We start from the raw sequence: 22,321 nt of genomic DNA, 5'->3' as shown, positions 1-22,321 counted from the left end.
CGGCACAAGCATCACCAGCTCATCTCAGCTATGCCCCGGGAGGAACCCCACTTCTAGAAGCAAAAGGGGAGCTCCTATTCCATGGGCTGCTCCACCCTGGTCTCTCTCCTGGGCCTGCCAAATGGGCTTTTTAATGCTGGTTGTGATGGTGGCTCTTAGGTACCTACCTCTTAGCAGGGACTGGACTGAGAGACACCAGCACCTTCTCTTTTGCCTGTGAAAAGCCACCAGCTCATAACAACTCTGTTACTTTTGACCTAAGCAGCATTCAAACCAGGGAGCTCGCTAACAAGCCACAGTCGTCTCCCTCACCAAGTGGTCTTAGTGACATCAGTGGATAGGACAACTTGGAAGAAGAAGGCAGCTGGACTTTTCAGAACAGTCTAAGGACACTAGGTACCCAAGACCAAGAAATTCAGTGGGATTTGGGCACCGAGTTCTAAAACCCTTTACCAACATGCTGAGATACCATCCCCAGGGCTAGTCCTTTATTATGATCATAATGGTCCCTTCTGACCTTAGTTCTATGAATCTATGTCCCCATTTACAGTACTTGACCATTCTACCATCGACGACCCTGGTCATTGGGTTGAATCAAATTGTATCCGAACTCTTGAATGCCAGGAGAGTTCATCAGTAATTCACTAGATCATAAGTTAAATGCACTGTGCAAATATTCTGTTCTGGACAAATTAGGCTTGCATCAAACAGTAAAAAAGGGCCTTTGATGCATCTGAACTCTGGGCATAGGGGATATAGGGCCAGGAAGGTCAGACCAAGTGTTATGGAACAAGGGTAGCTTGCCAGACACCAAAAGGGATTTTTACATAATTGCTCAAATATGCCTTAAATTTGCCATAAGACTACAAAGGGGTAACATGTACTCACAGTTCTTCCAGGGAAGTCAGATGTTCAAAAGCCTGCACATCTAAAATGGTTATCTTGTTATTGGAAAGATCCCTAGAGAGAGAGAACAGTGCAGCTTATTATCATGCAAATTCATTGTGTCTGTCTTCCACCATCGAGGCTTAGAAAAGACTGTCTCCAAACTCCATCCAGATTCCAGACAGAAAGTAAGTTCTTGGTATATTAAAACGGAACAATTCTCCCAGCCAAAAATAACACCTTTCCCAGCTATAAAGCATCCGCTGCTCCAAGCTTTGCATTATGTGTCGATATGAATTAGGCCTATCACTATACAGAAAAATACCCCCATAACATTTTTAAAGTAAAATAATTACAGGCATGACAAATTTATTACTAATTCTGAGGCACCAGTTTGAAACCCAAGTCTAAAATATGCCTCATAAAGAAATTACTTTAAGGAATAATTTTGACAAAGTAGTTATTGAGTTATCCATAGAATTTTCTGTGGAACATTCATATAGTGTTGCCAGTGCCAAGAAACTGGTAATTAATTACAGGAGTGATGCATTCAACTTAAATACAAAAATCTTTTTTAATGACTGCAGTACTTACAAGAGGAGAAATAAGAAAATATTTTTTGTTAAAGTAAATACAGGGGCCGTATTGAACTCTATATAAAGGAACACTGGGGAAATAACCCTTTTAAACCCTTCCCTGTCTTTCTAATAACCTGCACCTTATTCAAACTGGAACTATTTCCACCCTCCCATTCACTTTACTTTATTTATACTGTTCAATTTATGTCCTTTGTTTCACTGTCCTACCTAAGTGACATTTAAAAGTAAACAAACTAGTCAGTTTCTATTTCAGTTCCCAGCGAGTCTCATTTCTTACACCCTCACCCAATGCTGCTAGGGAACTGCACCAGCAAGAAAAAGGTTAAGTAAAAAAAGAAGAGAATCTTTGCAATTCCTCTCTAAAAAATTAGCAAAAAAAAACCCCTTACGCTCTCCTACCATCTATCTCCATCCCCTGACAATTTACTATTTATATTAAGTTTTGCAACACAGGACAAAACCTAAATTGGGAGCCTAAAATACTTGACTGTGCCCTTTAATATACTAATATAATACCAGTAACATACATAGCTATCTAATAGTAAATACAACAGTTCTCCTAGCTGTTTGAATGCTGAACTAGCTACACCATCAAATTGAAAAGGGGGTTGGAATAAGCACAATGGGCTGATCCTTTAAGGTGTCATGCACTTCCCTGACAGGTCTAGCTAGGCCCACTCTACAGTTCTCCTGAGTTCCAGAAGTGCCACTTAAAGAATAAAAATCAGAGTCTTTTTTTTTTTTTATGCTGAATTCTTTCCTAGGGCATTCCTTGCAATTTCCTTTTGCTGCCTTATCTCTGATTTCATTCGGCAAGGTTTAATCCTCCTGATGGATCATTCATCTGACACATAAATTTGGTCTATATTTTTTTAACCGAACACACAAGGTAAATCACAATCCAAAATTCAACAATCCTCTCAAATAACAGACAGAAAACTGTCCTGGAACCACAGGAATTTGGGGTTGTTGGGAGATTAATGATGGGAATGCCTAACAAGGAAGGGGCATTTATTTGTGGAGTTACGGTATCTTTACCTGGACTTTCTCTGGAGGATTTTACCTCCAAGCTAATAGCACATTTAGAAGAAATTTCCAGCAGCCCTCTGAAGGGAACATGAGTGCTGCAAAATAACAATTAAGAAATGCACAAAGGCAGAAGCCAACAGAGATGTTTGTCAAATCAATATGCATTTCCTTTGCTCAGCCTAGCCAGATAATAGCAGAAAATGAAGCATCCTTTGCTAAACTTTAACAAAGATGCATGAGCTGCACTCTGTGTAGGAGGCGTTTAACTTCCGGACATCAAAGTTACTTCCAAAACCATTTATGACTCCTACTCACAAGGCAAAAAAATGAGAGTTTTGGAATTGGATCCCAGCTGCTCCAGTCAAGACAGGTTTAAGCCCTTCCCCATGGAGATGCTGTCTCATTTCTCTAGTTTATCTTCTTGGATCTCTGCTGTGTACCTCTATCCCCACACACCACAATCTAATTCATTGAGGACAGGTAGAGATAGTTACAAGGGGGTTTTTGCATCGCTTGTGAATAAATTTAGTCTATCCTTTCTAAAAAGTTTTACAAAACCTGATGGAAAAAGATAGCTTCATGAAGTTTAAAAAAATGAAAATAAGACATTTGGGTGGATTTAAACCTTCTCCCTTCAGTGCTGGAGGCCTTGTACTGCCAATCTCAAATGTTCAAAAACTGCGAGTCAGGCTCCTGCAAAAATTGAAAGATTGATTTAAATATGATGCCATTTAAAAATATATATTTTTGGTTGCATTTGCCTCCTGACTTTTGAGTCTTTAGGGGTCAAGTGTTCTTGCTTTTCTCCAAAACTAAGAGAGCTGAAAACTTTTAAAATGAAAGCAGAGGTTCTCACATAATCACATGACTCCAGAGTCTGGGGCTTTAAGAAAAAAATCTAACATGATACTTGCAATAAAACACAGACTTTGACAACCCAGACCCAGCTGTGTTATGCTACTGCAGCAGAGAAAATGTGGAACTGACTATAAACAAAATGATGCTAAGCTGAGCAAAGCTCACCCATTCACCAAACTTGTGTTATGCGGGGAGAGTGAAATTCATCCTTGTGCAGCCAGCCAGCCCTATGGGCTAAGTGGGACTTAAGCGGCATATAGGCCTTGTGACGATCCCTCTGAACTGAAATTAATGTTACCAATAAAATTTGGGGTAACTTTTTTTTTTTTTGCATTATGTGACCAGCTTCAATAATGAGTAAAATACCACCACCACCAACAACAAAAAATCAACCAATTCAACAACCCCAAAATAAAACAAAAAACAGATCAGTGGTGGAAAGTGACTTACATTTTTGAAACCCTTTTGGCTGTAGGACCCTAAAGCGCCCCTCCCCTCCCCAACCCCCTGTAACACAGGAATGGATGATATTTCTTAAATACAGGATTGTTATCTTGACCGTGTTCCTTTAACATGCTTTCAAAATACATTCCACTCTCGGGCCCCTAGCACTCAAATGGTTAAATGTCTTCAGTTTCTCCTGAAACCACGTGAGGCTGGTTAGCTTGAGATTGGCCACCTGCCACTTCAGTCACTTTCACAAGAATAGTCCTAGACTATTTAGTTGATTTCCCTTTGGCTTCTAACCAAAACCATTGCTCGTATTGGATATCCCCCTGACCCCCACCTATCTACTCGCTGCTACTGGACCCCAGCTAACCTACAGGAGAAAACAGCCAAGCTCTTAAGGATTTCTGTGCATAAACACTACATACCTTCAGTGAAAGGATGGGCTTGACAGCAAGCCAAGTCTTTAGCAAGCACCGTGTACCTTCTGTGAGGGGTGCACACACAGTGAGTAATTAATTTCCTTGCAATAACAAGGAGACAGCTAGAGTATTTCTTTTTCAGTTCTCTCCTTTGAGATGTCTGGAAATGTCCCGTTTATGCTGTCAGACAGGACCTCAGGCGCAGGGCAGAGGGAGATCGTGTTTCAGCCCTGACAGCTCCCACACGTTGTTCCCCAAAACAACAAACTGCAGTCGCGCCTTCAGAGTCAACGATGAGCCATTCAAAGTGTTGCCTGGGCCCCACCATGCAGAGAGGCAATGGCTTTGCCCGGCCCTGTCATATTTGTGGATAACGTCACTGTCAAGGTGGGGGTTGCAGGTGGCCTATGATACTTGCTGATGTTCCTGTTCTCCCTAATGTACCTGACAGATTTAGCTGGCTTCCTCTCTACTGTGCCCCAAACTTTACTGTACTCCTGGCTTCCCCTCCATTATGCCCCACACCCTACTGTCTACTCAGGGCTCCTTTGATGTTCCTTGCACACAGTTCATTGCTTCAGGCTCTTTCAGGCCTCAGACAGCCCCTGAGGGGAAGTGATTCACTCTGGGAAAGCAACATGGCTCCTGCCCATCCATCTTCCAATGTTACTTCAGTGCTGAGGCCCTCCACCTCCTCTGTGAACGTTAATTAACGAAGCCCCTACAGACACCTCCCCTCCCTCAGGTAGTTGAGTATCATTCTCCTTGTTTGTCAAAGAGTCAACCTAGAGCACAGAGCGGTTCCATGGCCAGCCCAAGGAATACAGCCGAAGAGCCCTGGCTCCCCAGGATTATTAAGATTCACTCTTGCCCTGGACCAAGACTGGAAATGATGATCCCTCCTGGTCTGCTCCATGAAAGGGCAGGGAGTCCAAAGAAGCTTCTCTCCACAGTCCATTGGGCATCTGGGCCAGTTCCAGACAAACTGCCCAGCATAAGCAACCATGCACAACGTAATGCTGTGCTGGATTACAGCTCTGCCACCTCATAGTCCTTGATTATACCTCTCACGCTGCAGCACGGGCAACAGATCCAAGCACCTTTTACTCCAGAACCACAGGCTTTTACCACCTGAGTTAAAAGATAGCTCCTTTAGCCACCTCTGCCAGTAAGGCTTTTATCCTCCCTGTAGTCCTACCACTAGAGGGCACCACAATCCACGTACAAGCCAAAACATTATTCCCTCACTGACTGCTAGTCAGCCCATGGCTTCTCTGAGCCAACAATAGATTAAAATAATCTCCCTGACTTTAAGCAGCACCAGATCTCTTCTGTGCAAGGCCTGTGACAGCAGCAAGATTCCTGGGGAAAGTGATAAAGGGTGAGAGAAGAACGGTGAGATTACCCGCAGCCCCACCTGCACAATGAGATCACTCTCTGCCGGCTGCACTTCCAAAGGACTGATCATCTTTTCCCACTGTTTCCTCTGCAACATGTATGGAAAATAATCTGATGCCTTACCGGCATGGGAAGGGCTGCTTCTTAACCAAACAAGTTTACAGCATAAAAAGAAACTTGCCAGGAAAGAAACTACCAACCAATACAACCCCACACTAAGGCTGCAGGACGGGACCAAAATGCAGTGGTCCGGTGCCACAAACGGCCATGGCTACATTTTCCCGTCTCCTTGCCAGGACCAAGGAAATTCGGAACAGGTTCAAAGCCAAGCTAAAGCCAACAAGAGAACAAGGCTCCTCAGTGATATTTAATCAGCATATAGGCTGTCATGTGTCCTAATTAAAAAAAAAGAGTATTATTAGTTCAATTGTCTCAGGGGTGACAGGAAGGCTCAGGGGTTGAGCAGGCTCAGTTTCCCTGTCTGTGAAATGGGGATCATGTTACTGCCCGGGGAGGCTGTGCAGATCAATGTCTTTGTCTTTGTAAAATGCTCTGTAAGCCTTGGTTGGAAGGCACAGTAAAAGAGCAGTTATTACTATGAAGGAATAAAAACTGAGCTGGAAATACTACAGCACACGAGATCTCTTCACAACTCCCCAAATGACCAGGAAGCTCAGAGATGCTTGAGTCAATAAACATATGTAGTTAAGCAAATTTTATCAAAATTGCCAAAAGCCCACTGGGGTTGGATTCAAATGGGACAGACAAAGATATAGAGAGGAAAGATGGTCTGGTGGTTAGGACATTAGCCTGGAAGTTGGGAGAACTGTCTTTGGTTCCCTGCTCTACCACAGGCTCCCTGCGTGACCATGGAAAGCCACTCAGTCTTTCTGTGCCTCGGATTCCCATTTGTACAATGGGGATTACTGCACAGGCAGACTGTGAGTATCAAAACATTAATGACTGTGAGGTGCTAATACTCCAGGGATTACACACTTAAGAGAGATAGCTGGTCCCTTTATCTGAACCCCACCTTTGCTATCTGCTACCCCTTGAGCAGACCAAGAAGGAAACCAGCAGCAGCATATGGTGCCTGGTGGCTGCTTTGTTCATTCATAAAGTTTAGATAGGCAGAGGATTTGCAGCGGTCAAACTGTTCAATTTACACTGGCCAACTAATGCTCTGCAGGGCTGGGGCAGCCATTGTGTTTATTCCTGCAGCATTCTGGGGGAAAGACTTTTTCAGTGTGTTTTTTTTTCCTCTTCCCTAGTCCAAAAAACATATAATGTTAAACAGAGTATAGCCTGCCCCTCACTGCCAAGACTGATGTCATACTCCCATTATGTCATTCACGGGCCCATCCCGCCTTCCTTTCATGAAGCAGAAGGGGAGGGAAGAGAGGGGCAGGAAAAAAAAAGAAAAAAGAGCTACGCTGGATCACTCCTTTCTCAGCCCTTTTGGTGCATGGAGTCCAGCCAGAACAGTAATGGGAAAAGCATCCACAGCCGCAGAGAACTGTCTGCACAGATAGAGGCTTGTGTGCAGGCTGACGGAGGGCTGCAGTGATTCATTAATAAAGGAGCTTCGAGTTTATAAGCTACAAAAATAAAAGCCACTGGGCCAGGGAAGAAAACAAACCCCGAATGAAAGTGGGGGAAAGTAGTTTCCCTGCCCTTCTGAAGCAGGATGGAGCACACGACTCTGAGCAGGGGGCAGGGTCTGGTGGGACTCAAAAGCAGAAGCAGCCAGGGTCATGCCTTGTTTGTTTCATTAAAAGAACCACCAGCAAGTCAGGACTCTGAGAGTCCATTAAAGCCCCGTCAGTATTAGGGGAAAGTGAGGGAAATTCATCCTTGTGTGGCTGCTGCTAAGAGTCCCTCAGTCCCAGCAGGGGGTTGAACTCCGAGCCTCCAGGGGCGCATAAGCTCGTAAACTTAAAGAAGGGAAAAAGCTATTAGATCTTCCTAGGCAGGACGGGGCTGGTCCCTGCAGGACACACTAGGGCTTTGGGGTAAGAGGAGCAGTCCCTGGCTAAGTGCCAGTTCAAGGGACCAAGTAGGTGAGCCCACATTCAACAGCTGGGCTGTCTGTCCTTCAGGAGAGACTAGGGTTTCCTTGCAGACCTGGAAGGTAGGGCGTGCCTCCCTCCCCACGACTGCATCCCCTTCCCAGAAAGTCTCCCCTCCTGTCATGTAGTTCCCAAACGAACAATTGAAGATGCATTTCCTAATGTCCCCACAATGGGGCTCCCGCTCCTCCTGCCCTGTGTTCTTGAGGAACACCCCCTGTCCCAGACACATACACACTGCCCCATTCCCAGCCCCCACACTACATGCACACAAGCAAAAAAAAAAACCCCATTGCATGCCTCAGCCCAAAGAAACACATCTCATCTCAGCAAGGCCTGGGTGGGACAGCCTATGTGAGTGAGATCACAACTCCAGTGTCATCAGAGCCTGGAAAATCACAGAGAGAGGAAGGGGTATTTACACACACACACACACACACACACACCCCAATAAGGGTGGGAAAGGCATGACTAAGATACAGTGTGGTGAGGTGATTGTACTAACTGTAGCTCATTCACAGGGTGCAGATAAATCCAGGTCCTGCTGTGAATCAGGGGAACCGCACTGAAGTTAAACTGGAAACTGCAGGAGTATCTGACAGGAGAATTGGGCCCCAGAATGTCTGCATTTCCTCCCTTTTGAGTATTTAAAATGGTAACCTTAACGTTCCATTCACGGAAGGTTTATTTAAATGTAACTTCCCTACTTAATAGAGGGGAGGGAGGAGAATCAACCAGCAACTTCTGCTTATTCCCCCAAACATTTCCCAAGTTGCTCCTTCAGAACCCCGAGGGCACACAGCACCTTGCAAGACTCAGCTCTCCTTAACAAAGTCTCACAGAGTGGTAAACTGTGGCACTGACAAGTTAAGTGATTTGTTCAAGGTGCTGCAGCACATCACTGACAGAGGTGGGAATAGAACCTCGGAGTCCTGACTCCCCGTCCTCTGCTCTTACCATCAGCTCACACTCCCTCCCAAAGTGAGATTGCACAATTGTAGGATACACAATAATGGAGCACCCGGGGGACAAGTTGCATGGGAGGAGGGGAGCAGGAGAACAGAAATGCAAAACTGTCTGAAATGCCCCCTTTTAAAATACAGACACACAGAGCAGCTGACCAAGTAGGACTGCTATCTAAGGGTGTCTGTACAGCAGGAATGTCACAGTAGGTATTAATGTGGCAAATGCTTTTGTAGTAGATGGGAAGAAAATGCAGGCCAGTGCCCCTCTGTAGAAAGTGTGTGTCCTGGTGCTGCCTCACTTTCATAATAGCCTTTCCAGAAAATAGAGCTTCTGGAGGGAAAATAAAAACCTAGGTGTTTTTTGCACACTTGAGCCAGGAAAATGTGTTTTTTAACTGACTTGATTCTTTTTTGGCTTGCGCCTCTCCTAAGTTGCAGAAAGGAAGCAACGGGGCTTGTGTGCAGCAGGGGGGTTCCAGATTTATGCCACAAAGGCTTTGAAATTTTAAAAAATGCGTCTCGTTACAAGTCTAGAGTTGGGCCCTGGGGAAGTGACACTTATGGACTCATGCTATAGATAGGAATGTCCCAGCTTTCAGTTTGGAAATGAATATTCTCTCTGCAGTGCTGCTGCATGGCGGTCTCTCGGCATCGTAACAAGCTTGGGGGATAGGGGTAGGACATGGTGCCTTTCTCCATGGGATCGCTGGTTTCAGTCCAACTCAGGTGGGCACTGACTAAGGCTGGGCTTCCAAATGAGGTTAATAGATTAAGGTGCCCAAATCCCATTTCCCTTCAGAGAGCTGAAGCGGAACATATGCATAGGCCCTGTGCTGGTCCTCTGCACACTTCACCCTTTCTGTCCCAAACTGTTGTATAGGGTTGTTGTGGGCTGTGCATTCCACCCCAGAGCTGGCTGCATTTCAGTACAGGGAAATCCCAGTAATTCCATTACAGGTATAATTTTCTAAAGCATGTTTGGGTCTGTAGGGATTAAATGTACTAGACAGAGTGCCATGCAGAGACAGGAAAAGAGACATATATTGAGACTCGGGGCTGGACCAGGGCAACTGCTGAGCGTGAGCGAGACCCCTGCCTCCTGGGATCAACAATACTGTGAGACCAGGGCCATCTTCCATCCAAGGCAGCCACTGTACAATGCCAATTTAATTTAAAAAAACAAACAGAACAAAACCAAATTTTTATTTAAAAATCCAAGTCACAAATGTTTAGCTCTCAGAAAGGGTGCTGACCAAGAAGATCTATTTTCACAAATGTTCCCCTACAAACTTTTCCACAACAAAATCACAGTTCCTGGGCTGAAAATTCAAGGCAAGGACACAGCAATTTTTGCAATGTTGTGTACGCTTTGTACTCAGACAGCACTGCTCACTAGAGGACTGCAAAGAACTTGTCGTACACCCTTGCAAGGTAGCTGTTATAACGGTGTTATAACGGGGACAAAGAATGGGTTTTGGTTGAGGTGCTGTGCTGGGATGCATGAGATGTGGATTCAATTCCCTGCTCCGCCACAGACTCACTGTGTGACCTTGGGCCGGTTGCTGGGCCTCATTTCCTTCTCTGTAAAACCGGGATAATGCTACATTCTTTCTTCCACTCTTTGTCCATCCTATCTATTTAGACTGTGAGCTCTCTGGAGCAGGGACCAGCTATTACTCTCTGTTTACACAGCATCTAGTGCAATGGGTGAGCTGGATTTGTAAGGCGTGCTAGCAGCCTTCCTATTACTGAGGCGTGGCTCCTTTAAGACCTGGCTGGGAAAGGTCATGTGACTGCCTGTGGGAACTATATAAAGCAACACTCAGCTCAGTCTGGAAGAAGCTAGGGTAGAGGCAAGATCTAAGAGGAGGTGTATGTCTCGGCAGCTAGCTAAGTGGTTGAGGGACAGAGCCTGTGAGTGACTTAGTCATAGGAAGGCAAGGCCTGAGGGGGGGGCTGGGGTAAAGGCCTACCCCAAGCAGGATAGGGAGTAGCCCTGATGGAATAACATGTGGTCAGGTGAAGTTGGAGTAAGGACATCGGGGCTGAAGCCTGGGGTAGAGAGATGGACTGGGCTCCCCAACACCTTCAGTTGCCCCTCCTGGAGAAGGGAATGGACAATCCTAACCAAGGCTGAAGGGTTGGTTGAAGTTTCCCTATGGAGAGGGCTGCAAAGACGCATGCGCTAAGGGGGAAAAGCTATCAGCAGAACCCTGAATCAAGGGCTGGAGGGGTCTGTCTGAGCCTGGGAGGGGTTGTTAGGGCCTATTTGTTTTTGGAGTTGTATTGCCCCTTTCCTATGCTGGGGCGGGGAGAACTTAAAGATTGGATTAGAGGGTCAAAAACACCCATGAGCTTGTGACAGAACATTGAAGGTAGGGAAACTAAGGCAGCAGATGACCTGATTCTGGAAAGGGCAACCAGTTATAGACCCTCTAAGTGCTACTATTATACAACTAATTAATCATTTCCCGGATAGCAAAAGAGAGACACGGAGAAGCAAAGCATCCAAGATCACAGAGCAACGCACAGGCAGGGCTAGGGATGGAAGCCAGCAGTCCTAACTCCCAAGCCTCTGGGCTCGCCACCCCTCGCCCACCCTCGCTTTGCAGTGTGACAGGATGTTGGTGTGTTGCCAGGCATGTTCCGCTGTGTTCTCCCCAGCATAAACCTCGGATTTTATTCTTTAAGTATCTGGCAAAGGCAAGCTAGTGGCACTGCTGTAATTCCAGGTGGGATCTGTCTGAAGTCTATCTGAGATTTAAATAGCAGTTATGAACATCACTCTGGCCAGAGAACACTTCTCAGACTTTCCCAAATATGGTTATGAGAGCAATCAGGGATGAAGCCACTTGGACAAAGGGAACGTGTTACCTCATGGAGCGATGTCATTTTTGGCAGGGCTGATTCACTCACTCGTGTGCGAGGGCATCGTTCAATACCTCCTCCTCCCAAATTAGGAGGGGAGGGGGGTTGATTTTTCACACCATGCCCTCCCAGGAACTGGAGAGATGCTTGGGACCTGCAGCGCAGTTCATTTTCCAAGTTATTTTTAGATTATCATTTCCTTCATCTTCTTGTTCCCAACATTTAAACAATGAAGCCAAATGCAACAGGACAGTAATGACTCACTGAGAGCCTCCTACGTCCATGAAGGCCATTGAGAGTTTTGCTGTTGACTTTTGGTCCCAGATTTGGAACTTTCCCTGTTTACAAATGTATTTTTCACAACTTTTAAGATCATTTCCCAATTGTTCAGCCAATCATGTGACCTGATTGGTCATCCAGACATTCTCAAACAATATGACCCCACTGTTGCATCTCCGGGGCTTGTTCTCTCATGGGAGCTCTAACCAGGTGACTCTCGTTAGCATGAAACTGAGCTTATGCCTAATTCGTCACATGCGTACAGACACACTCCTGTAGCAGGATGAACTCCCAGCCCAACCCCTCCCTGGGAAATCATGTTTTAAAACCAAAACAGACAAGGCCTTATAGTTTGGAAATCCAATCACCCAAATATTTAAAACTGTGTTAACAGTCACAGTTAGAGCTGCATATAACAAGCTGCTTGCAATTTTATCCAGCTACGGGTCAGCCCTGCAAATATACATTTGTTCTACGAAAAGTTTGCAAAGAAACTAAAGATATGTTAAAACAGCGTCTCTTCCCACCATGCAAAGCAGAATGCAAGGGGGTTGGAATAAGTAGGCTAGAAGCCTGCACTCTGAACCCAATCATTTTCCATGAAGCTAGCCACCTTTCTCCCCCAATAGTGACCCTTTGGAAGAACCCCATAGTGATGTGCTCTCTTCCCAATGCCCAGCCCTGTTCTCTCAAAAATCAGGAGGGCTGCAAGAGGGCAGTATGCTCAACTCCTGGGGCCGGGGGATGTTTTATCTTCTTATCTTACACTAGCCATTTAGGAGCTATGCAGGTGGGCTGCTAAGAAAAATGTATCTATGCTTCCTTTGGTTGAAAGCGAAGCATCCCCAATGCGTGTCCCTCAGCATGACCAGACTTAGCTGAGGTAATGTGCAGCCAGGTTGGCTGAAGCAGTATCATCTAGGTTCCAGAAACAAGCAGGGCTCCCTGAGATAAATAATGTGAAATTTTGTAGTATTTTCCCCAGCACCAGAAGCACTGATACATATAATGAATGATCGACAGAGACAAGGCTTTTAAGATGCAAGAAGCTTCAGAGAATATTTAAATGATATAAAAAGGACCTCAGTTAGCTTAAATGGAAGGCGCTAGCTCCAGAAAATGTAGATAAATCCTGGTAAATCTTCTGAAAGAGAAAGCATCAAATTGGCAAACATTCCCACATGATATGAAGTAAATATTTGCATAGCCTGTTACTGTAGAAACCTCTAAGGACATCCACGTTTTGTTTCACCAGGGGAACACTAAGATACTTTAGATATTAACATGCAACAATGAGACCTTTGAACCATGTAATTCTGCTATACCACTGGTTCTGCTATATCATTGATTTGAGTAACTGATACATGCTCATCTGAAATGCAGCGGTGGGGCTTTTAGTTTAACAGCAGATTTTTAAATCAATAATGTCCAACTGACTTTGTGGCTGAGCTAAAATGGAAAGACTGCTAGTGTGTGACTGGAAAGTGCCCAGTTGATAACAGATCAGAGGGCATCTCTGGCATATAATCTGACACTAACCATGCTTAAAAGGGAGGAAAACGGTAGCCCCAAAGCAGCAAGCTTATTCCTTTCAGGGGGAGCTCATGAAGGACTGAGGAGTTAATAGTAACCTTAGTTCTCAGCAAAGTGATCTGCTAACAGGCAAAGTTGGGCATCCCTGGTTCAAAATTTTTGTAAGGAGGATGCAGGGGAAGAATCTACTCAAAATATGGTTGTACCTGCACTAGAGACAACAGACCTGATTCTCGTTTATACTAAGACCACTCTGTACTACTCTAGCTGTGTCATCAGGCCCTAAGTGGGTATAAATATAATGTACACCCACATTAAGACCCCTTTACACCAGAGTGGTGTAAAGTGGCCTGACTATTAATGAGAACCAGACCTAATATAATCATTTTGTGGCAACTTATTCATGAGCTGTTCTGCAAACCATGGGTCACATGGAGAACGTGAGATCTGCTCCAAAATTCCCAAACCACAAGTGCCTGCCACTTGGGATCAAGATGAATCCTCATTATCTGTGCTTATATTAGTGCTTTATGTTCTCTTTACAAGAGTCACAAGAACCTAAGCAGGTCTGACTTTCTGTTCATCAGCGGACAGACATGATATTGGCATAGTAGCCAAATAACTACAACAAATTAGCAATCCCATCTCAAACTACCTCTTTAAAGCTTCCTTGCATGGTTTCCAGTAAAATTTTGTTTAGTTAAGAGCAAATTCTACCAGGCAATCAAATATTGCAGACCCCTAGGGTATTGCTTAAAACAGGTTTCAATGTATTTATTTTAAGTGTGTCTGGCAAGCAGATTTTATTTCTGGACCTTTTATCAACGTTATTCTCTTCTGATTTAAAAGGCTCTCCTGTTCAGATCTCTTGTCAATGCCATATAGCTTAAAACTTGGACAGTAACCTAAAAATAATTGAGGTAGTGGAAAGGCTAGGACTGGTAATAGAGATGTCGTGCCGTCTACCTTCAGGTCATTGGTTCATTTATGGCCCCAGGCAACTAGTGACCAAGAATAACTTTTGGAAATGTCTTGCAGTCCATTTTGTGCTTGACAAGTGCACAGCTATCTGCAATTTTATCCAGCTGAATGTCAGCCCTGCAAATATACAGGACAGAAGATTTCAGGGCTGTCAGACCAATATTAAATTCATCTAAAACCAGAATAACATAAATGGTGCCACACTCCGAGCAAACAGTGATGTTGAGAATAAAGACAGAGCCCGCCCCCCAACTGTGTTGACTGAACAAATCCAAAGCCACACTACAGCAAGAGAAAAGCAGCTGCATGTTCACGTCACTAGAATAGACCAAACCATGGGCTGCTGTGAAGTCCAGCTTTTGTTTTCCCTGCAGCCGTAGTGTTAGGTCTACTCTCTGTGGTCTAATAAATGACAGACGGGTCCTCCAGATGTTCTAAAACACCCCGACCTGCCCAGTACATTAGCCAGTTGGGGGGATAAGCTAGGAACCCTTTCCCTTTTCCTTGGCAATCTGCTTTCTTCACTAACAAGGAGCAAAGAAGATGATTCATCCACTTTTAAGGCCAGAAGGGACAATTGAGATCATTGAGTCTGTTATCTTATATAACACAGACCATAGGACTTTCATAAATTAATTCTGGCTTCAAAGCCAATAGCTGCAGTTGAACTAGAGCAGGGGTGGCCAATCCGACCCTGAGAAGGAGCCAGAATTTACCAATGTACATTGCCAAAGAGCCACAATAATATGTCAGCAGCTCCCCGTTTGCTCCCCGCCCCCCGTGCCTCCCAGTCAGCTGTTTCATGGTGTGCCGGAGGCTCGGGGGGGGACGGGACAGAGAGGAGTGAGGGCACGTCAGGCTCAGGGGAGGGGGGCGGGAAGGGGTGGAATGGGGGCAGGGCCTGTGGCAGAGCCAGGGGTTGAGCAGTGAGCACCCCCTGGCACATTGGAAAGTTGGCACCTGTAGCTCCAACCCTGGAGTCGGGGCCTGTACAAGGAGCCGCATATTAACTTCTAAAGAGCCGCATGTGACTCCAGAGCTCCAGGCTGGCCACCCCTGGTCTAGAGCATAGCTTCTAGAAAAACATCCAGTCTTAACTGAAAGTGACAGTGAATCCACCACAACCCTGGGTTAAGTAGTTCCAATAGTTAATTATCCTCACTGTTATAAAAAACCCTGTGCCTTATTTCTCTAGCTTGAAATTCCAGCCATTAGCACGTTATACCTTAGTCTGCTAGATTGAAGAGCCCTCTCTTATCCGATTAATGCTTCTCATGTAGGTTCTTATAGACTGTGGTCAAGTCACCCCTTAACTTTCTCTTTAATGAGATGGAGCTCCTTGAGCTTATCACTATCAGGCAGGTTTTCTAATCCTTTAATCATTCTCATGGCTCTTCTCTGAACCCTCTACAATTTATCAACATCATTCTTAACTTGGGGACACACCAGAACCAGACACAGTGTTCCTGGAATGGTTGCACGAGTGCCAAATACAGAGATAATATAACCTACTCAGAATCCCCCAGTTTATGGCTCCAAGGATCACACTGGCCCCTTTGGGCACAACATTGCACTGGGAACTCATGTTCAGCTCATTATCCACTATGATCCCTAAGTCTTTTTCAGAGTCGCTGCTTCTCAGGACAGTGTCCCCCATCCTGAAAATATGGCCTACACTCTTTGTTCCTACATGTCTGACTCTACATTGAGCTGTATTAAAACACACTGTTTGCTTGCGCCCATGATACCAACCGATCCAGATCACTCTATATGTCTTCGTCATTATTCACCACTCCCCGCAATCTTTGTGTCATCTGCAGGCTTCATCAGTAATTATTTTGTTTTCTTCCAGGTCACTATACAAAATATTACATAGCACAGGGCCAAGAACCAATCCCTGTGGGACCTCACTACAAACCACCCTCTCCAGGATTCCCCATTTACAATTACATTTTGAGGCATAGCATTAGCCAGTTTTCAGCCCATTTAATGTGTGCTGTATTGATTCTGTATTGTTCTAGTTTCTGAATCTAGTTGTGTGGTACTAAGTCAAAAGTTTTACATCAACACTATTACCATTATCAACCAAACTTGTCTTCTCATATACAGACACACATATATAAGAAATCAAATCAGTCTGACAAGATTTATTTTCCATAAATCCATGCTGATTGGCATTAATTATATTACCTTTCTTTACTTCTTTATTAACTCTGAGTTCTGTATCGGCCATTCCATTATTTTGCACAGGAGCAATGTTGTGCTGACAGGCCTATAATTACCCAGCTCATCCCATTTGCTTTTTTTAAATATTTGAACAACATTAGCTTTCTTCCAGTCCCCTGGACCTTTCCCAGTGTTTCAAGCGTTACTGAAAATCAACATTAATGGTCCAGTGCTTTTAAAATCTTGGATGTAAGTTATCTTGACCTAATGATTTGAAAATGTCTAACTTTAGTAGCTGTTGTTTAACATCTTCCTGCACTGCTGTTGGAATGGAAAATATATCATGATCATCATCATACGATATGAATACATCATCTGTCTTTTTCCCACATACAGAACAGCAATATTTATTGAACACGTCTGCTTTTACTGCATTATTATTGAGAATTCTACCATTTCCATCTAGTAATAGACCAATGCCATTGTTAGATTTCTTTTGTTTCTAATAAACTGTAACTCCTCACTGTTCTTAAATCTGCTGGCCATAAATTTATCCTTGTCTCTTTTTGCTTCCCTTATCAGTTTTCTACTCTTCCTAGCTTCTAATTGATAATCATTGCTATCAACTTCCCGTTTTTTTCATAAGTTACATATAATTTATTTATTTGTAAATGCTTTCAGTTCCCCTCAAGCTGTTTTTTTAACAAGGGTAAATGACAAGGACAGTTCTATATACTGGTCACACTGGTACTGAGCAGAAAGAACGAGGTGTCCCCATCACAAAACCAATCCCAACACCCTAAATGACCTTCTCCCCAAAGAGGTCAAGATGATGGAACTCCCTTATCACCCGTAGAGGTGGGGTCCTTTCAGGACAGGCTTGATGTAATAGAATCTGGCTCTGTTGTTGCATCTCTTCTGTTCATATGAAAAATATCACTCTCATCCGGTACCTTTCATCAGTTATAATTTAGAAACACACAAGCAAACAGAAAAGGGCCCCTGGGAGCTGGGATCAGTAGCCAGTCAAGGTTTAAAACAATCCAAGCATGATCATCCAAAGTTGCAACCCAGCACCACCCAGGCGGTGAAGTTGATGCTTTCTTTATACGAAGTATTGAAATGACTTTTCCGATCTTGTAGCAGATGCAAATGCAGCTGTAGAAAAAGCACAAAATGCTCAATGCCCTGGGGAGCAAGAAATGGTGGGTGGGAGGAGGATTCCTACAGCATTAACAGCTTTCTAGTGTAGCGTTCATAACCCCATGTCAGTGTTCCATGGGGGCCAGGGCCAATGACAGCGATGGACTTCCCGGCAGCGGGTTTCGATCCTGCACAATACAGATACTATTGGAAAAGAAAATCACAGAAATGAAAGACGGAGTGAGCCGCTAAGTCATCTAGTCCATTCTCTTCCCCCTGCAGGATTGTTCCCTACAATTCTCCAGGGCTTGGTCTAGCCGTGTTTAAAATGTCCCAACCGATGGGGTGTCCATTTCCTTTGGGGGAACAAACAGGTAATAATCTTCTTGAATTAAACTAAAACTTTTGTTCATTCCTTCCTGTTTTACCTCCTTCCAGACTATCCTAAACAACTCCTCTCCCTCCTTCGTCTTTACACACTTCAGGTACTTGTAGGCTGGCACCTTGTGCCCTGCTAGCCAAATTATTCATGGTTCTTTCAGCCATTCCTCATAAAATAATAACGTATAGCGTTGTGTAAAAGTCCAATGATACAAACAACACTCCCAGCTAACAAAAGGCAGCAATATGGAATCTCGGTTAGGCCAACACATGTGTTGGTCCATGTGCTGGCAGAAGCCGATCTCAGAGCGTTTTGTGGCTCCAGCAGAGCCGGTGGGCTTTGTACATTTAAAAGGCACCGAGCGACATTCCCAGCACTGGTACAGCCCCACAGGGTCATGTGTGCCTGTGTTTGTTTGTGATTTTGTGAATAGGGCTGTTTTAACATGTTGAGTCCTCCCAATAGGGATGCTGTGTTGCAGCGGATTGGCTCTCTATTCCCCAAAGGAAACATCTGCACATTCCAGACACATTTTGTAACGGGAGTGAAACCCATCCTTGAAGTGAAATTTTACAGCCTCCACGGCACAAAATAACGATCCCTGGCAAGCAGCAGTGGAAAAGTAATGTTTAAAATATTATTACAGGGAAGCGGCTGCCAGAACCTCAAATTAATCATTAGAATGTGTCTTTGGAGCAGCTTGGTGCGTTATGTAACATTCATCCACCTCCAGTTTAGAAAACGGCTCCTCTGTCTCTCCCCCACACTTCTTGGTTCACTTTTTATATTTCCCACAAAGAGAGCCATGCGGGATTGGAAGCTCCTCAACAGGTTCCATGTGTCTCCCACTAAATCCGACACACCAAGGCTTGGCCCAGAGGGAAAGTGCCCACCTCCAGAATGGGTTGCTTTCAGATGGCTTCAGTTAGCACTTAGGCAAATATTTCTTCCAGCTGCGTTATCTCTTTTTTAATTACAGAAAATCCCTGGAACAGACAGGACTAGGGACTCAGCTTCTTATAATCACCTGGGAGAGGAAGTGTTTTCACAGCTCACAACAGCAGAGCAAACCCTAAAAATACTAGAGCCATTCTTTGGGCCACATGCTTTAGCCATTCACTCTGAGAGCGTCTGGACTGCTGTATGGTCATGGGGTGGGAAGCCTTTTGATTTTGATTCAGAGCTGTCTGCATCCCTAGGTATGTCTACACTGCAACAAAACACCCACAGCTGGCCTGTGTCAGCCAACTTGGGCTCGTGGTGCTCAGGCTGTGAGGCTATAAAATTACAGCATACACACTAAGGCTCAAGCAGAAGCCTGGGCTCTGGGATTGTCTCACCATAGCAAAGGCCAGCTGACCTGCAGCATGGGGTGTTTGCTAAACGGTGGCTGGGATCCCAGTTCAGGATGAGGAAGTCTGGAATGTAGCCAGGCCCTATGCTGCTCACCTTTCTATATCACAGTCAGGATGGGCCGATAAGGTGAGCTGGCTTCTAAAGGGCTGGGCTCAGCCTTGCCTGTGCGAGGCTAGCCATCTCCACAGGGGATGAGAATGAGTATGAGGGCCATGTGACTGTCAACAGGTAACTAAGAACACACCTGCAGGGAGATATAAGGGCAGACTGTGGGCATTCAGGAGAGACTCCAGGGAGAACAGACTTAGAGCAAATGCTCCATTAAAAAGTAGGAAACCAGCCAGGAAAGGGCCAGTGAGAAGACTAGGTTTAGCACACGGGAAGAGGTTGAGGGAAGGAAAGTCAAAGCACTTGGAGTTATCGAGCGCAGAGCTCAGTGGCTTAGGTCCCAGGGCTGGTGGTCCATAGTAGAAGGTGGGTGTGGGTTCTCCCTGTGCCACCGCCTTGTGAGGTACTGCAGCCACCCCTGTCAATGAGGGGAAGAAGGGACTGACTGGAGCCCAGGAGGGCTGGAAGCTGAGCCCAGGAGAAGGGCTACAGACTGTGGAGGAAGAGAACAGTCCCTGAGAAGAAGAGCTGTGCCTGGCAAACTCTGAGGTGGAAGATTTGGTGCTATGTTTCTTTTGGACTGTCCTTAACTGTGGAAGGAGGGGATTTTTGTGACTTGCCCAGAGAGCTAAGTCCCCTCAGTGACCTACCCACACCGGGAGCCAATGGATGACTGCCGTGAGTCACAACGGAAGCAGCACTAGGAGGGAAACAGGCACTGGACAGACCAAGTGAGTCCCTGCTACAAGCTGGGTCTGTTTCACCCAAGTGCTTGCAGTCTATCAGTGCATGATGGGACCATTCTCCACAAAAGAGTTGGCCCATTGATCCTACAAGGTCCTGGCCAACTGTCCTTGTGCTGCTTTCCAGCACCTGGAGGTCATACTGAACTTTGCAGTTTTTGATCTCTCATGATGTTGCAATTAAATCTGCAGTCAGCCAATCCATGAGAGTGTCCAGTTCTTATTTTCTCCTCCTGAAAAGCAAAGTGCCCCTAACGCACACAGTCAAATGCTAACAGGTTTCAGAGTAGCAGCCATGTTAGTCTGTATTCGCAAAAAAGAAAAGGAGGACTTGTGGCACCTTAGAGACTAACAAATTTATTTGAGCAAAAGCTTTTGTGAGCTACATCGTTGCATCCGATGAAGTGAGCTGTAACTCACGAAAGCTTATGCTCTAACAAATTTGTTAGTCAAATGCTACAAACCCCACATGCTCTTTAGGTTTAACAAAACTTAATGCAAGTAGCAATGTTGCCTGGGCTGCTTTTTTTTTTTTTTTTTTTTTCCAAAAAACAACAAAATACTGGGGCAGGGAGGGGGGAGAGGGCAGAAGCGCTACGGTGATGCAGCTGCATCGATGCAACTGCGCTGATGCCTTGCAGCACCTCTGATGGTGAGCGATTAACCCCATTGCACAGAGGTAACGGGAGCTACACACAGAGGGGAAGGCTGATGTTTTCAAAAGTGGCCTTCTTTTTCAAAATGTCCAGGGCCTGATTTTTCAGAACTCCAGCCGAAGCCAACAGGAGCTCTGGGGGCCCAGCACATCTGAGCAGCAGATCCAAAGCGGCTCAAATTGAAAATGTTCACACTTGTAAATGTCCCTTTATTACCTCTGAGTTCAACTTTCCATCAGACACCTCTGGGCGTTCTCCCAAGCAGCCTCCTATGCTTGGGAGGAGCACCTCCATTTTAAAAAAACAGCCCATTCCCTTCTCCTCTTGAGAATGGCTAGGCAGTTGGTGTGCTGTCATTGCTACTTATCAAGCCATTTGGGATTCTGTCAGTGATTGCCTTGTTCTCGCTACCCATTTATTTGTTTTATCCACTAGTTGTTTCATCATATGTAAAGAGAGTCTCTTTGGGCAGGGATTATCTGTGTGTGTGTGTGTGTGTGTGTGTGTGTGTGTGTGTGTGTGTGTGTGTGTGTGTGTGTGTGTGTGTGTGTGTGTGTGTGTGTACAGTACCTGGCACAATGGGCCCTGCTTCACAATCAGAACCGTGATCTGGTACCAGAATAGAAATAATAAATTAATTTATTAAACAATAATAATTTTGGCCTAAGTGACTTATCCAAAATCGCAGGACAAATGAAGACTGCAATCCAGGCCTCTTGTCTCCAAGGCTTGCTTTTGAACCAGGAGACTAGGTTAAAAACAGTTTTTACAAAACTATTAATGACAGTCCTTTCCTTTAATTCTGAAGTTCCAGTGTTAAGTGAGTGATATGAACTCCCCCTAGGTATTTTTAATCTGGTTGTTTGGGCTGGAAGGTTCTACGCTGAATGCATTTGGAATACGTCTGCTGAGGATCCTTAAATATCTTCCCTCTAAAAACAAAAACAATCCGAACCCAACAGAGATTTGCTGGTTCCAGGGACAGAATGACTTTGCATGCTTCTTGAATAATCTGGGTGGTTGGTTTACTTCCTCTTAGCACTAGAAGATCTTTTGTGACATAGTCAGAATGTTCTAGATAAAAAAAAAAATACCACTGTGCAGGAGGCTCCACATTCAGAGGAGCTGCTGCGTCCTACAAAAGCATCTTGTACTCGAGCATGGGAAACCATAACCAATCTGTCCCTTATGCTGGAGCTCAGCAAGGAGGGCCATCCGTTGTTTTGAGGGACTCCACCCACCAATCCAGGCTGTTTTCACACAAAGGACCCTAATAACCAACAATGAGGGGGAAGGCAAATGCAGCAGGAAACACAGGGCATTTAGGGCAGAATTGTCAAATGGCAGTTAATGGCATTACCCCCAAGATCAATTTAGCCCCTTGTGCTCCAGGGTTACAGAGAGACTTTAAAAAAAAGAAAAGGAGGACTTGTG

The 22,321-nt window shown here is 44.9% G+C and overlaps 1 protein-coding gene across 1 annotated transcript in view; it reads right to left on the bottom strand.

Annotated features, from left to right (window-relative positions):
- The window catches only part of PKD1 (polycystin 1, transient receptor potential channel interacting), a 139,718-nt gene that overhangs the window by 81,659 nt on the left and 35,738 nt on the right, over positions 1-22,321 (bottom strand). The window contains 1 exon segment of the mRNA XM_038419109.2: positions 889-960. Coding sequence (XP_038275037.1) covers positions 889-960 — 72 coding nt within the window.

This window comes from Dermochelys coriacea, chromosome 10 (assembly GCF_009764565.3).
Source record: "Dermochelys coriacea isolate rDerCor1 chromosome 10, rDerCor1.pri.v4, whole genome shotgun sequence".
Classification (NCBI taxonomy): Eukaryota; Metazoa; Chordata; order Testudines; family Dermochelyidae; genus Dermochelys; species Dermochelys coriacea.
This window is presented reverse-complemented; position numbering and strand designations above follow the sequence as displayed.